Source organism: Acomys russatus, chromosome 5, assembly GCF_903995435.1.
Source record: "Acomys russatus chromosome 5, mAcoRus1.1, whole genome shotgun sequence".
Taxonomy (NCBI): Eukaryota; Metazoa; Chordata; class Mammalia; order Rodentia; family Muridae; genus Acomys; species Acomys russatus.
Window position 1 is genome coordinate 30,023,305 of NC_067141.1, and position 12,726 is coordinate 30,036,030.

General features: G+C 40.3%; 2 protein-coding genes across 2 annotated transcripts in view; one reads left to right on the forward strand and one right to left on the reverse strand.

The window, feature by feature from the left end:
* LOC127189790 (solute carrier family 22 member 19-like) overlaps window positions 1–2,517 on the reverse strand; it is a 39,438-nt gene extending 36,921 nt beyond the window's left edge. Inside the window, exon 1 of the mRNA XM_051146894.1 lies at window positions 2,152–2,517. Coding sequence (XP_051002851.1) covers window positions 2,152–2,517 — 366 coding nt within the window. The remainder of the gene's footprint in view (window positions 1–2,151) is intronic.
* Macrod1 (mono-ADP ribosylhydrolase 1) overlaps window positions 1–12,726 on the forward strand; it is an 899,697-nt gene that overhangs the window by 755,617 nt on the left and 131,354 nt on the right. The window lies entirely within an intron of this gene.

Consider the following 12,726-nt stretch of genomic DNA (forward strand, 5'->3'; position numbering starts at 1 on the left):
ATCCTTTCATATGGTATAGCCGAAAATTTGTATTACAGTTTGATTATACTGTCCAGACTGGCCTGTAAAGAAAGACAGATGCCTTTTACCTCCTCAAACAAAGAGCAAAGTATCATTTTCAACTAAACTGTGCACACTGCACATTCCATACATATGTTAATGCAAAAATATATATTATCTGTGACAGTTTATCTGTTTCAGAACTAAAGGACCAGACACAGATGAAGTTGAAGTGGCCCTGACCCTCAAGTATGCGGAGTTTTTTCAGCATCCTGCTTGATTTAATCACAGGCTACCCCAGTAGCTCTTATCTCAAATATATACATACAAAACAATTTAAAACAGCTAGCTAGATCATCCAGTATCATAGACTGTTCTGTCAGGACTTCATTTAAGTCTATATTTTCACAGCACTCAGAGACTGGACACCAAATGTTACAGCCAGACTTCTTAAGACTGGACTGACCAATTTCCTTTTTTTTTTTTTTTTAGGGCCTCAAAAGAAACATCACCTCTTATCAGCAGGAAGACATTTTAAGAATATGATGCACCATTCCCAAAAAGTGAGTGCACAGTTTTTTGGGTGCAAGTTGTTAAATAGTCTTGGCCAGAGAGGAAACAAGGTGTCAGAGATTAGACTCAGGGATTTGGTGTCTTGTCAAAGCAATAAAACTCTAATTAAGACATCTTCTTTGCTTTTGTCACTCCAATCAATTTCTTATCCAGCACCTCCATGAAGAATTTATATAAAGTCTCAGGGAAATTCACTGTTGAGTAACCTAACTTCAAACTATAATTTTAAAGAAGGAATTTGAAATAGTTGGGCGAACACTGATGTGTAGGCTTTCCCTTTTCCAAACCTACTTTATTTCAGGTTCTTTAAATGTTTATACCTCCCTTCTAACCCACCTACCCTAGTTAAGAGAGAAAGGAGATTTATGGGAACAGGAGAAGTAGACCTTGTTGAATTAAGTTCCTGGGAGTAATTCCCCTGGCATAGTCAGCAGGATTTCAACAGACCAGCAATTCCACCAAAGTTGGAACCAGCTGGAACCCGGAACAGCAGCCAGCATCTAGAGTCCCAAAGTGCTCTCTGTAGCGGTTCTCTCTAGGAACCTCTCGAAATGGAGGAATGAACAGCCAAATAATACCAAGACCCAAAAAGCTCCAGCCTCCGTGTCTGTGTGTGTGTGTGTATGTGTGTGTGTGTGTGTGTGTCCTCTCAGAGTCTGTACTAGGATATGTTTCAGCTTACAAAAACCAAGACCCACCAAGAAGTGGTTCGGTTTCTAAGTGGATAAACATCACTTGTTCTCTCATAAGTCTGTTCCCCATCCCACACTTGGGATCAAAGCAAAAACACGTTTACATCCATTGCATATCCCACACTTGGGATCAAAACAAAAACATGTTTATATTCACTACACTGTTGATCTCAGAAGACTTGGGTGTTAAACAGAAATGCTCCTGACAGTCATATTTAATAACTTTGTATGAGTTATTTTGCCAAGGAAGCATCACAGGTCTTCAAAACAACACAGGTTGTTACCATTGCTCTTAGTTACCTACCATCACTAAATGTTAAGCTCGACTGCTTAAGACACCACACAATCTTTTACTCGGGACAGAGAAAACACTGTCAAAACAAACTAGAAACTTTCTCCTTGCTGGCTTTTGCTATGTACACTGCTGGCAAAGACACCAATGGCCTTACCCAGCACTTATTCTTGTATACTACAAAACCAACTGGAGAGACAATATGACCATTGGCGCAGTAGTAAAAGAACTGTTATAGGAAAACAAGACATTTCTGGTTGGATTTGAAGACTGCTTCAGAAGAAGAAAGTCAAACCTGATACTGTAAAGAGACTTAGAAAGACATGCTTGGAAGGAGGTAGGCCCTGGGGTGAAATCTACTGTTATTATTTTACTATGTGGTCCTGTTGTTAAATTTCCTTTAATCTGAGGTCATACCTTAAAGGAAAGGAGGAGAATGTAATTCTTTACTTTCCTTTGAAGTCATTAGAATCATTGAATATGGCTCTTGCATTTAATAAGAAAATGACTAAGCTCAAAACATGTACTATTTGTGCTATCACTGAACTGCTGTAATCAGTTCACTGAGGGGTTGGCATTGTTGAACCCACTTACCTCAGTCACAGTGGTGGAGAGAAAAGTGCTTTGGTCATACACCCAGCCATCCATACAGGGCTCTGTATCTGGTTCTGTCACATTGGAGGAACTGTCATTAAGATATAGGAGATGCCACTGTGGTTGAACGAAGCGACGGCACTTCTCTGGCCTCAGGTTGGAGTCCAGTGGAATGGAGATCCTCAGGAGGTCATCTTGGCTCAGGATCCTACTGTCATTGTCAGAGACAGTGTCATTGTCAAGGATGTGGACCCAGCAGCGATGACCAGGGGTGGCTGCAGTGAAGTTCTCCAACACTGAGTGAGGCAGCACAAAGACATTGCAGATTATAATGAAAGCTATTTGAAGGATCTGGAATCTCCCCATGCTTCCAACTAGATTCAGAAGATTCTGAAAGGCCATGGGGGCTGAGTGAGCGTCTCTAATGGGAAGCAGAGATGCCTATACCTAGGTACGGATAGACCTATAAACAAAGCACACTATGCAGGGCTAATCTTGACCTGTTTAATGTGCCCTTCCTTCACACCAGAATCCTAGAACTGCAATCTGTAATGTTGTTGGCATTAGGGAGGGAACTTTGTTCTACAAAGCACTGAAAATTTATCTGCAGGTATTTTTTTTTCTGTAACCTAGTCTGTTAAACATTTGCTTTCTGTGGAACTTTGTACACCATACCCCATAGTCAGCTCTGGAAAATGGTTTGCAAACTTGTTGAAAGGTAGCCAGAGTTTATCTGTTCCATGGCATAAAACCTTCTGTAGAATGTAAAATGTCCCAGGGATTACAGTGAAGTATTTTCATTTTTTTATTTATTTGAAGTATTTTTGCTTAATTTTGAATTTGTTTAACAGAGTCAATGAAAATAATCTGTATGTTATTGCAAATCACTTAAGGTGCCGTTCTCCACCTTGTCATCAGATGGCACCTGAGGCTGATAGCTCAGATTTTCCCCATCTTTCTCTGACCTGCCTGTCTGGTGAAGAGGGTATTATTATTATTTTCTTTTTTTCTATTACTATAAAACTCCAGGAAACTGTTACCAGACAGAAACATGAGATCTGGATTAAGATCTATGGTCCTGAGCTCTTGTCACTCATATTTGGGTCTTGTGTGTCTTTCGTCTTCTATCCCCTTCAAGAAAATAGTTGTGTTTTTGCTTTGACACATGTATGATATTTGTAACAAAATATATATGCTGACATAGCGTTACTTTGTCTTGATGACACCTGTTGGATATGTTTTATAGCTTTGTTCAATCGAAAGTAATCCTACCACTATCCTCTATGAGCCTGCTTTCTTTTAATTAAAGTTTCATATCATATAATTTGGTCATTTTTCCCTCTTCTAATTATTTCCAGATCCTACTCATCTCTGAACCCACCCAACTTTCTCTCTCAAAACCAAACCGAAACCAGAACCCTTCCTGAACGGTGGCTAGAAAGGTAGCTCGTGTTTAAGAGCTCTGGTTGTTCTTTGAGGGGACCTAGATTTGATTCCCACACCTACATGGTGTCTCAGAACTGCCTAACACCAGTTCCCAGGGATCTGATGCTGCCTTCTGTCTTCCATCAATACCATGCACATAGTACATATTACAAAGACACAATGCAGACAAAACGCTCATACACATGAAATACAAATCTTGTTAAAATCCTTTGAAAATCAGATATGTAGGACCAGAAGGCTGAAGATGATGCTCCAACATTATAGAGAATTTTGGGTGACTGTTCAGGCAGTCAACTGTCTCTGTCATTTTTTCATTTTGGAAGCTGCTAACCTGCACTTCTGGTGCACTCAGGTAATTAAATTTTGTTCCTTCTCTAGTCTCTGATGGTGTTGAAGACCAGATAGCTTAGTCTTACAATTAAACTTAGTTGTTTAGGGGTTAAGATGTTTTTATGTCTAGATAGATGTTTTAAATTGATAGAGATGAGATAGGATCAATATTTATTTTCAGTCAGAATTTTAGACTCACCAAGACAGGAAAGATGTTTTCTCCAAATTTGCCAAATACAATGGCAAAATCACTATGAATGTAAAATTTATATAATTCCTGATTGTTTTGTGGTTTTTCTTGCTATATGTAAGTTTTATTTATGTGTAATAATATAAATGTATATGTAAAAAAGAAATGTAATTTTTAAAATTGAAAAAAAATGAAAATCAAAAAATATAACAAAAAAACCCTACAGTATGGCCAAAAACAAGAAGAGAAACAAAAAATCCAAAATAAAAAAAATGAAGCCAGGCATGGTGGTGCACGCCTTTAATCCCAGCACTCGGGAGGCAGAGGCAGGCAGATCTCTGTGAGTTCGAGGCCAGCCTGGTCTACAAAGTAATTGCAGGACAACCAAGACTAACACAGAGAAACCCTGTTCAAAAAAACCAAAAGGATAGAAAGAGAGAGAGAGAAAGAAAGAAAGAAAGAAAGAAATCCTGCCTTCACCACAAATATGAGTTTGTTTTCTGTTGGGCCTACATTTAAAAACAACAACAGCACCTGGCGGCAGGAGCATGTAATTTATCTCCTTACTTTGTAGCCTAATAGTTAGTACTGCTCAATAGGTTATCCAGGTCCCAAGTGTTCAGCCATATGCGCGTGTACATAGGATTAGCATTAAATGATCTCAGTAGGTTTCGTATGTGTACATATGTGTGTGTATGTGTACTTATGTGAGTGTATGAAGCAATCATTAAAGAAGAGTCCATGGATTTAAGAGGGAATTGGGGGCATGGAAAGTGTCTTTTGGAAGAAGCAGGGATTAGGTATTCAATACTCCTGTGTGAAATTATAAAAATATTTAAATCAAAAATAATCATTGGGAAATTCTTGGCATAGTAGGGCAATACTTTCAATCCCAATAGTTGTCAGGTGAAGTCATGTAGATCTTTGTGAGTCCAAGGCTAGCACGGTTTACAAAGTAAGTTATAGGCCGGCAAGGGCTACACACTGGTGTCACTGCCTTGGCTAAACACACACACACACACACACACACACACACACACACACACTAACAATCATTGGGAGAGTCAGTGCATGTGAGTTCACTGTGTACTTAGAAGTCCATTCATTCATTTTGTATAAATGATTCCAATGAACTGAACAAAGACATAATACAGACTCACGTCTTGGTGTACTATCGGGTAGAGTGACTCATGTCTTGGCGATAGACTCATGTCTTGGCGTACTATTGGGTAGTGTGAGGTACCCTGTCATATTGATGAGAAATGCAGGATTAGCTTTTTACTGTACTCTCTTGACAAGATATGGTCATTAGTCCACCATTTTACCTTTGGAATTCCCTGCCTCTTTAGTTTAATATCTCTGACTTTATTGGCCCTGAAATTAAATTTAGTTTCATGTTGAATCCTGTTATAAATATAGGGACTGGCCAAACGATTGCCTTAAGGTCTGGGGAACTTATGATCTAATGTGAATCGGGCCCTGTACATATGACCCTGTATTCTCTATTTCCACAATGTCTTCTCTTGAGTATTGTATTATTTTTTTCCATTTCATTATCATCATGAGCTCAGTGTCCAGCAGCTGTTAAAGGCCCAGGCATACTATCTGTCTTGTGGTTGCTCACTGGATTAGTTGTTACTGTCACCCTTCTCTTATAATTACATAGGAGTTCTGCCTTGTTTTAAGCACTTATTTTTTGAAAATTATTCTCTCATACAATACATCCCAACTCCAGCCTCTCCTTCCTTCCCTTCTCCCTGTCCCGTTCCACCTCTCCTACCCCCCAGATTCACTGCTCATCCTTTTCTTTTCAGAAAAGAGAAGGCCTCACAGTGACATCAACCAAACATGGCATAACAAGCTGTAATAAGCCTGGGCATAAACCCTCATATTAAATCTGGATAAGGCAAGGATAAGGATAAGGAAAAAGGTTCCGTGAGCAGGTAAAATATTCAGAGACACCCCCATTCCTATTTTTGGAGTCCAAGAAAAACCTCAAGTTAAACAACCGCAGCTTGTAAGCAAAGGGTCTAGCGCAGACTTCTGCAGGGTCTGTGGTTGCCGCATCAGTCTCTGTGAGTCTCTCTGAGCCATGCTGAATTGATTCTTTGGGCTATGTTCTCCTGGTATGCGCAATCCCTCTGTCTCCCACAACCTTTTCTCCCCCTCTTATGTGGGGTTTCAAGAGCGTCACCTAATGCTTGGGCATGGGTCTCGGTATCTGCTCCATCTACGGCCGCAGGAGGAAGATTCTCTGATGATGGCTGTTAGGAACCCATCTATGAGTATTACAGAATATCATTAGGAATCATTTAATTAAATTGGGGGGGGTGCCTGTCCTGTTTAGTACTCCACCAAGACGCTGAGCCATCCAGCTTCTGCATCCTGGCCATCTGTTTTTGAGTATATGACATTTTCTGTGGTTAATCATTTTTGTGTCTGGGAAATGGCTCTGTCTAGAGGAAATAAAGTTGACCTACTTCTTATTGGGGTGACAGGTCTCATATTCTTCATTATCATTTCTTTATGTTATTTTTGTGCCTTTGCTGTTGTGGTAGTTTGTGGTATTTTATACATTTTCTGAGAACTAATGTTTCACTTATCCATACCACAGTCACAAGACTCTTGTATTCTTTTCTTGGAATTTTCTCACAAGCACTTTGAAATAGAAATCTCCTCACATGACTCCATTCCTAGACTGTGTTCAGATGTCTATCCCTTTTTTTATTTATTAAATGCAGGATATCCAGAGTGGTTTTGATTTGAGATTTTGCAGATAAATTTAATTGTCATTTGATGTATGAATATCCTACAAGAAAGCAAATTATACGTATGAGTAATGTTAGAAAAGTGAAGGCATGTGTGTAATACAAGAACAGGGATCCAAACTAAGTCCAGTACTATCAGATACATTATTATTTTGATAACAAAAAGTCTATGGAATAGCTTTAAATGAGACCTATATGAGCAGTAGTCTTAGGACCTTGTAGAATGTAGGCCCGCATTTTACTTTTAAAAAGAAGACCACTGTTAACAAGATTCAAATCTCTAGGAAAAGTTAAACTCAATCCCTTCTTCAGATGAATGAATGAATGAGCCTATTACTGTCCAAAGTCTATTCATAAGCACACAATCATTAGAAAAGATAACAGACACTGGATCCATCCAATCTACAAGGTGAGGCAAAGGGGGGAGGGTGTGAAGAATAGGAGAGCAGTATGTGTGCTCAGAAGTACTCTCTGCAGATGCACAGGTCAAAGCAGGCAGCATCACCAGAAAGAGATTCTCAAGGGACATAGGACTCTGTGTGTTTTGTACAATAACTTCTTCTGTGGTGTACAGGGCCTTAACTGGCCTCAGATGGCCAGATGTGACTTCTGATGATATGATCAAAACCCCTTTCTGCCCTTTACCTGCAGGTTTGCTGTCTTTTTGTTTTGCTTTGCTTTGATTGATTTTTTGTTTGTTTGTTTGTTTGGGCTTTTTGGCTTTGTTTTGAGACAGGGTTTTGATTTGTAACCTTGGCTGTCTTAAACCTTGCTCTGTAGACCTGTCTAGCCTCAAAGTAGGAGATACACCTGTCCTCGTGGGTAGAACTGGTGGTTACCACCATGTTGATTTGCTTTTCTGTTGTTAGAGGGTATTTAAGAGGAGTCTTTTGACTTGGACTTTTGAGAAATGCTATGATTGCCTGTGGAACTCTCATAGATGGACTTCATAAAGTCTTTCTTGTGAGATAAATATGAAATATTTTAATGATATGAATGAAAATGGCCCCATAAGGTCATATGGAGTGGCACTATTTGAAATAGCTAGGACATATAGCATTTTTGGAGTAGGTGTGGCCTTATTGGAGAAAGTATGTTACTGGGGGGTGGACTCTAAGATTTCAGAAGCTCTATACAAGCCCAGAGGCTTTTTGTTTTTTCCTGCGGTCTGTGAATCCTGATGTAGAACTCTCAGCTACTATGTCTGCCTGTCTGCTACCATGCTCCCTATCAGGAGGATAATTTATTAATCCTCTGAAACTGTAAGCAAACCCCAGTTAAACACTTTCATTTTATAAGAGTTTCCATCCTCTTGGTGTCTCTTCCCTGCAATAGAACAATGACTAAGACACACAAACACACACACACACACACAGAGTATGTGTGTTATGTATGTATTACTGTATATATGTATTTACATATATTTCCTTTTTGTATTCAACTTGTAATTTTTCTTTTCAATGTGGGAAAAGAAAACAGACTTATGAACTAATATTTATCTTTGGATAGATTTTTAATATTTTTCAAGCTAGGCCAAGAGCATTTTTTCATAAACTATTATGGATTGTCAACATCATCTCCAGGAATACGGATAAACCAGCTGTGCTGAAGTTTGCTGCTGCCATTGAGCCATTCCAATTGCTGGCCTGTTTTATGCCTGGGGTCTTCACTAACCAGATCCAAGCAGCCACAAGGGAGCCATGGCTTCTAGTGGTGACTAATTCTAGGATTGACCACTAGCCCCTCACAAAAACATCTTATGACAGCCTGCCAGCCATTGCTCTGTGTAAGACTCTCTGCTGTTCTGTGTGGACATTGCCATCCCATCCAACAACAAGGGAGCTCACTCAGTGGGTCTGATGTGGTTGATGACCCAGGAAATATTCAACGTGTGGCAATAGCTCTTGTGAGCACCTAGGGAAGGTTATACCTCATCTTTACTGCTACAGAGATCCAGAGGAGGCTGTCACCAGGGAGGAATTTCAGGTGAATGGGCATCACAGGCTCCTCAGTTCACTGTTACTCAGCCAGAAGGGGCAGCCTGGTCTGAGGGTGTGTACGTGCTCTCTTTACCCATCCATCGCTTTCCTACTGAAGACTGGAGTGCCCAGCCAGCCAATAAGGACCGGTCAGCAGTGCAGGCCACTGAGTGGGTTGAAGCTCCTCTACAGACACCTGAGTGAAAATAAAAAAGGGTGGAAATAAAATTAAGTTCCTAAAAGCTGAAAAAATAGTATGAAGAAAATCTATGGGGGAAAAGTAAGTTATTTTCTCCATAAACTATGGAAGGAAAACTGTTTCTCTCTCATTGTTTCTCTTAGCTTAAACAACAGAAATCTGCTTTCTCAGTCTTGCACGGGAGATATCAGGGGTTAAGATGCTGCCATGATTAGCTCCTACCAAGGGTTTTCTTTTCCAGGCCTCCATCCTTTGCTTGTATGCGGTGTCCTTGTATTTGTTAGTAGATGGTGCTCTCTCTGTGATGCCATGGCATCTAAATTATCTTATATGGATGCCATATAAGATTAAATCCTACACCAATCATTTAATTTTAGCTGAATTATGAAATTCTATAATTTTATGGACAGTCCTTTGTATGATCCTGACTTTAAAACCCATGGGTTCATATCTAAGGCACATAGATATAACTGGGTCATACCAAAGTTCTAGGTTAATATTCTTTTTTAAAAAATTAATTTATTCTTGTTACATCTCAATGTTTATCCCATCCCTTGTATCCCCCCATTCTTCCCTCCCTCCCATTTTCCCCTTATTCCCCTCCCCTATGACTGTTCCTGAGGGGGATTACCTCCCCCTGTATATGCTCATAGGGTATCAAGTCTCCTCTTGGTAACCTGCTGTCCTTCCTCTGAGTGCCACCAGGATACTCAGATGATGCTCCAGCAAACAACAAGAAAATTTGCTCATCCATGTTCATAGCAGCCTTATTCATAATAGCCAGAACACGGAAACAGCCTAAGTGTCCCTCATAGAAGAATGGATAAAGAAACTGTGGTACATATACACTATGGAATACTACTCAGCTATTAAAAACAATTAATTCCCAAAATTTGTGGACAAATGGATTGAGCTAGAAATGATCATAATGAGTGAGTTAACCCAGAAGCAGAAAGACTTAAATGGTATATACTCACTTATATCTGCATATTAGCCCAAGGGGCATGTCCCACGAAAGCCTTCACTTACCACGAAACTGGGACAGAGGAGAGGACATCCTATTGGGACTCTAGATGAGAGAAGCATGGGAGAATAGGTTAATATTCTTGAGAATCACCCACATGATTATTCAGACTAGCTTCACTACCTTTCTTTCTTCCCTCCTTTTGTCTTTTTATTTGTTCAATATACAACTTGATTATACCCCACTATCCACCTCCTTCATGTCCCGCCTCCCTCCCTCTTCCTCCTATTTCCCCTTCCCTACTCCTCAGAAAGGAGGAGCTGCCCCCACCCTCCCCTGCCAAAGAAGATCATTCCACATCAGGACTGAGTGCATCCTCTTCCACTGAGGCCAGGCAAGGCAGCACAGCCAGATGGAAGTGTTCAAATAGCAGGCAACCGAGTCCATGTCAGACACAGGTCCTGCTCTGCTTACTACAGAACCCACACGAGGACTAAACTTCCCATTGGCTACATATGTGTAAGGCACCTAGGTCCAGTCCATGTATGATCCTTGGTTGAAGCTTTAGTCTCCATATGCCCCCCATGGGCCCAGGTTAGTTGAATCTGTTGGTTTTATTGTCAAGTTCTTATCCCCTCCAGGTCCTTCTATCCTTCCCCTCACTTTTTCATAAGGCTCACTGCACTCTGCCTAATGTGTGGCTATGAGTCTCAGCATCTGTTTCGATCCACTGCTGGGTGGAGCCTCTCAGAGGACTGTGCTGATAAAAATTTTCCCTAACAAAGTCATAGCTAAAGTTTTAACTCTAGAAGTAACTTCAAGCCAGGCATGGTGGTGCACGTCTTTAATCCCAACACTTGGGAGGCAGAGACAGGTGGACCTTTATGAGTTCAAGGCCAGCCTGGTCTACACAGTGAGTCCAGGGCAGCTAAAGCTACATAGAGAAACCCTGTCTTGGAGAAACCAGTAGTTATAATGTCTAGTGGGAAAGGCATTCTGATGGTTTCTCTTTTCATATTACATTTTCCTTCATAAATATGTTTTGTTTTGGTCAAATTCACCTCTCACTCCCCCGCCAACTCCTCTTGGGTTTCTCCCCTTTACCAACATCAGTTCTTTTTGTTTTGTTTTTTGTTGTTGTTACGGTTTAATCTCAAATAGCTTTAACACCTGCTGACTGGCATTCTCATCAGTGAAGTGCTATGTAAGCATCAGGCCTGAATCGACTCTCCTGTCTCCTCCATATTCCAGCATTCTCAGAATGATCATATCTGTGCTACAGGCAGAAGTTCAGGTGTAGGTGAATGACACATTTTAAAATATATATCTATCTCTGTTAAAACTAATGATTCTTTCAATCCAGATAAATCTTTTCCACTGGCTGTAAGAGTTTTCTGCACTCTCAGTAATGTCTGGGTCCCTTTCCAGCCATGGGAGACGCCTTTAATGTCCTGAAATGTTCTTTGCTTCTTTCCTGGACACTGTACAAACATTCTGAGGGAGGGCAAGGAAAGGTAGTACTAGGGTTCAGGGTCAATTTTAACAGTCCCTTTGCTAAAATTTCTGGCTGTGAGCCTTCTGAACCATCAAAACATTGTTTTTTTTTCATCTGTAAAAGGTCTAAAGAGACCATGAGGTAATATTTGGGTTAAACATTTATGTGGCTTCAAGGCAGTGGATAGAAATCTCAAAGGCTACCTGCAAGCAACTGTGCTTAGTCCTGGAAGAGACCCAAGGCCGCAACTCCAAAAGCATAATCACAATAACTTTTCATATTCTTTTTTTTAGATACATATAAAACTTACATAGTTTAATAAGTGTTGTCTACATGCAAATGTATGCAAGGACGTCTACTGTAGCATGGGCAATATACACAGGGCTCACACCAAAGAAAACTGACTTTCTCTCCACACACATCCACTTCACGGAGCTTCTCAACTGAGAGTGGAGCCTTGTGAGTTCCCTCACCATTCATCCTGGAACATTGACTAGATTGATCTTCTACCGATCTTGTGAGGGTCTCCACAGGTGTTGAAAGTTTGTCATGTCCAAAAGACATAGTTTTATGATTGTCCTCCCTATACTCTAGGTCTTTCAAACCAGACTTTCCAGGGCCTTGTGGGGAGGGAGTGTGACATAAGTATCCCATTTGGTTACAAGCACTCCAGAGTCACTTTTTCTCAGCATTTTGATCATTCATGGTGCCCTCTGTTAACCTAAGTCCATTGAAAAAAAAAAAAAAGAAGCTTCTCTGAGTAGGGACAAGAGCTGTGCTAATCTAAGGATATAAGGATAAGATTTTAGAAGATAGTTGGACATTACATCAGTTTAGTGAAATGAGAATATTCTTCCCCAGGGTCTATGACCTCTCTAGCCACAGGTTTATGGCCTCATTAGTAGTATCCTACATGGGTTCCCTCTTGTTAAGTGGGTATTAAATAACCAGACAGCTACTGGTTATTGCCCAAAATGTTAATGTCTTTAGTGGGCATATATTGCTGGGTAAGTTATTTTAGTTTTCATGCTCCATAGCTCACTAACATTTCATGTTTTTCTCTCCCAGTAGCCTGTCTAGAACTTTGAGGTGCTAGGGTTTCCAGATTTTTTCCCAAGTCTCTCGAAAGCTTCAAACACTGGGAAATCCCTTCAGTATTATATGTTTTGAATAATATTGGCCTTCATACGCTCACATAATTGAA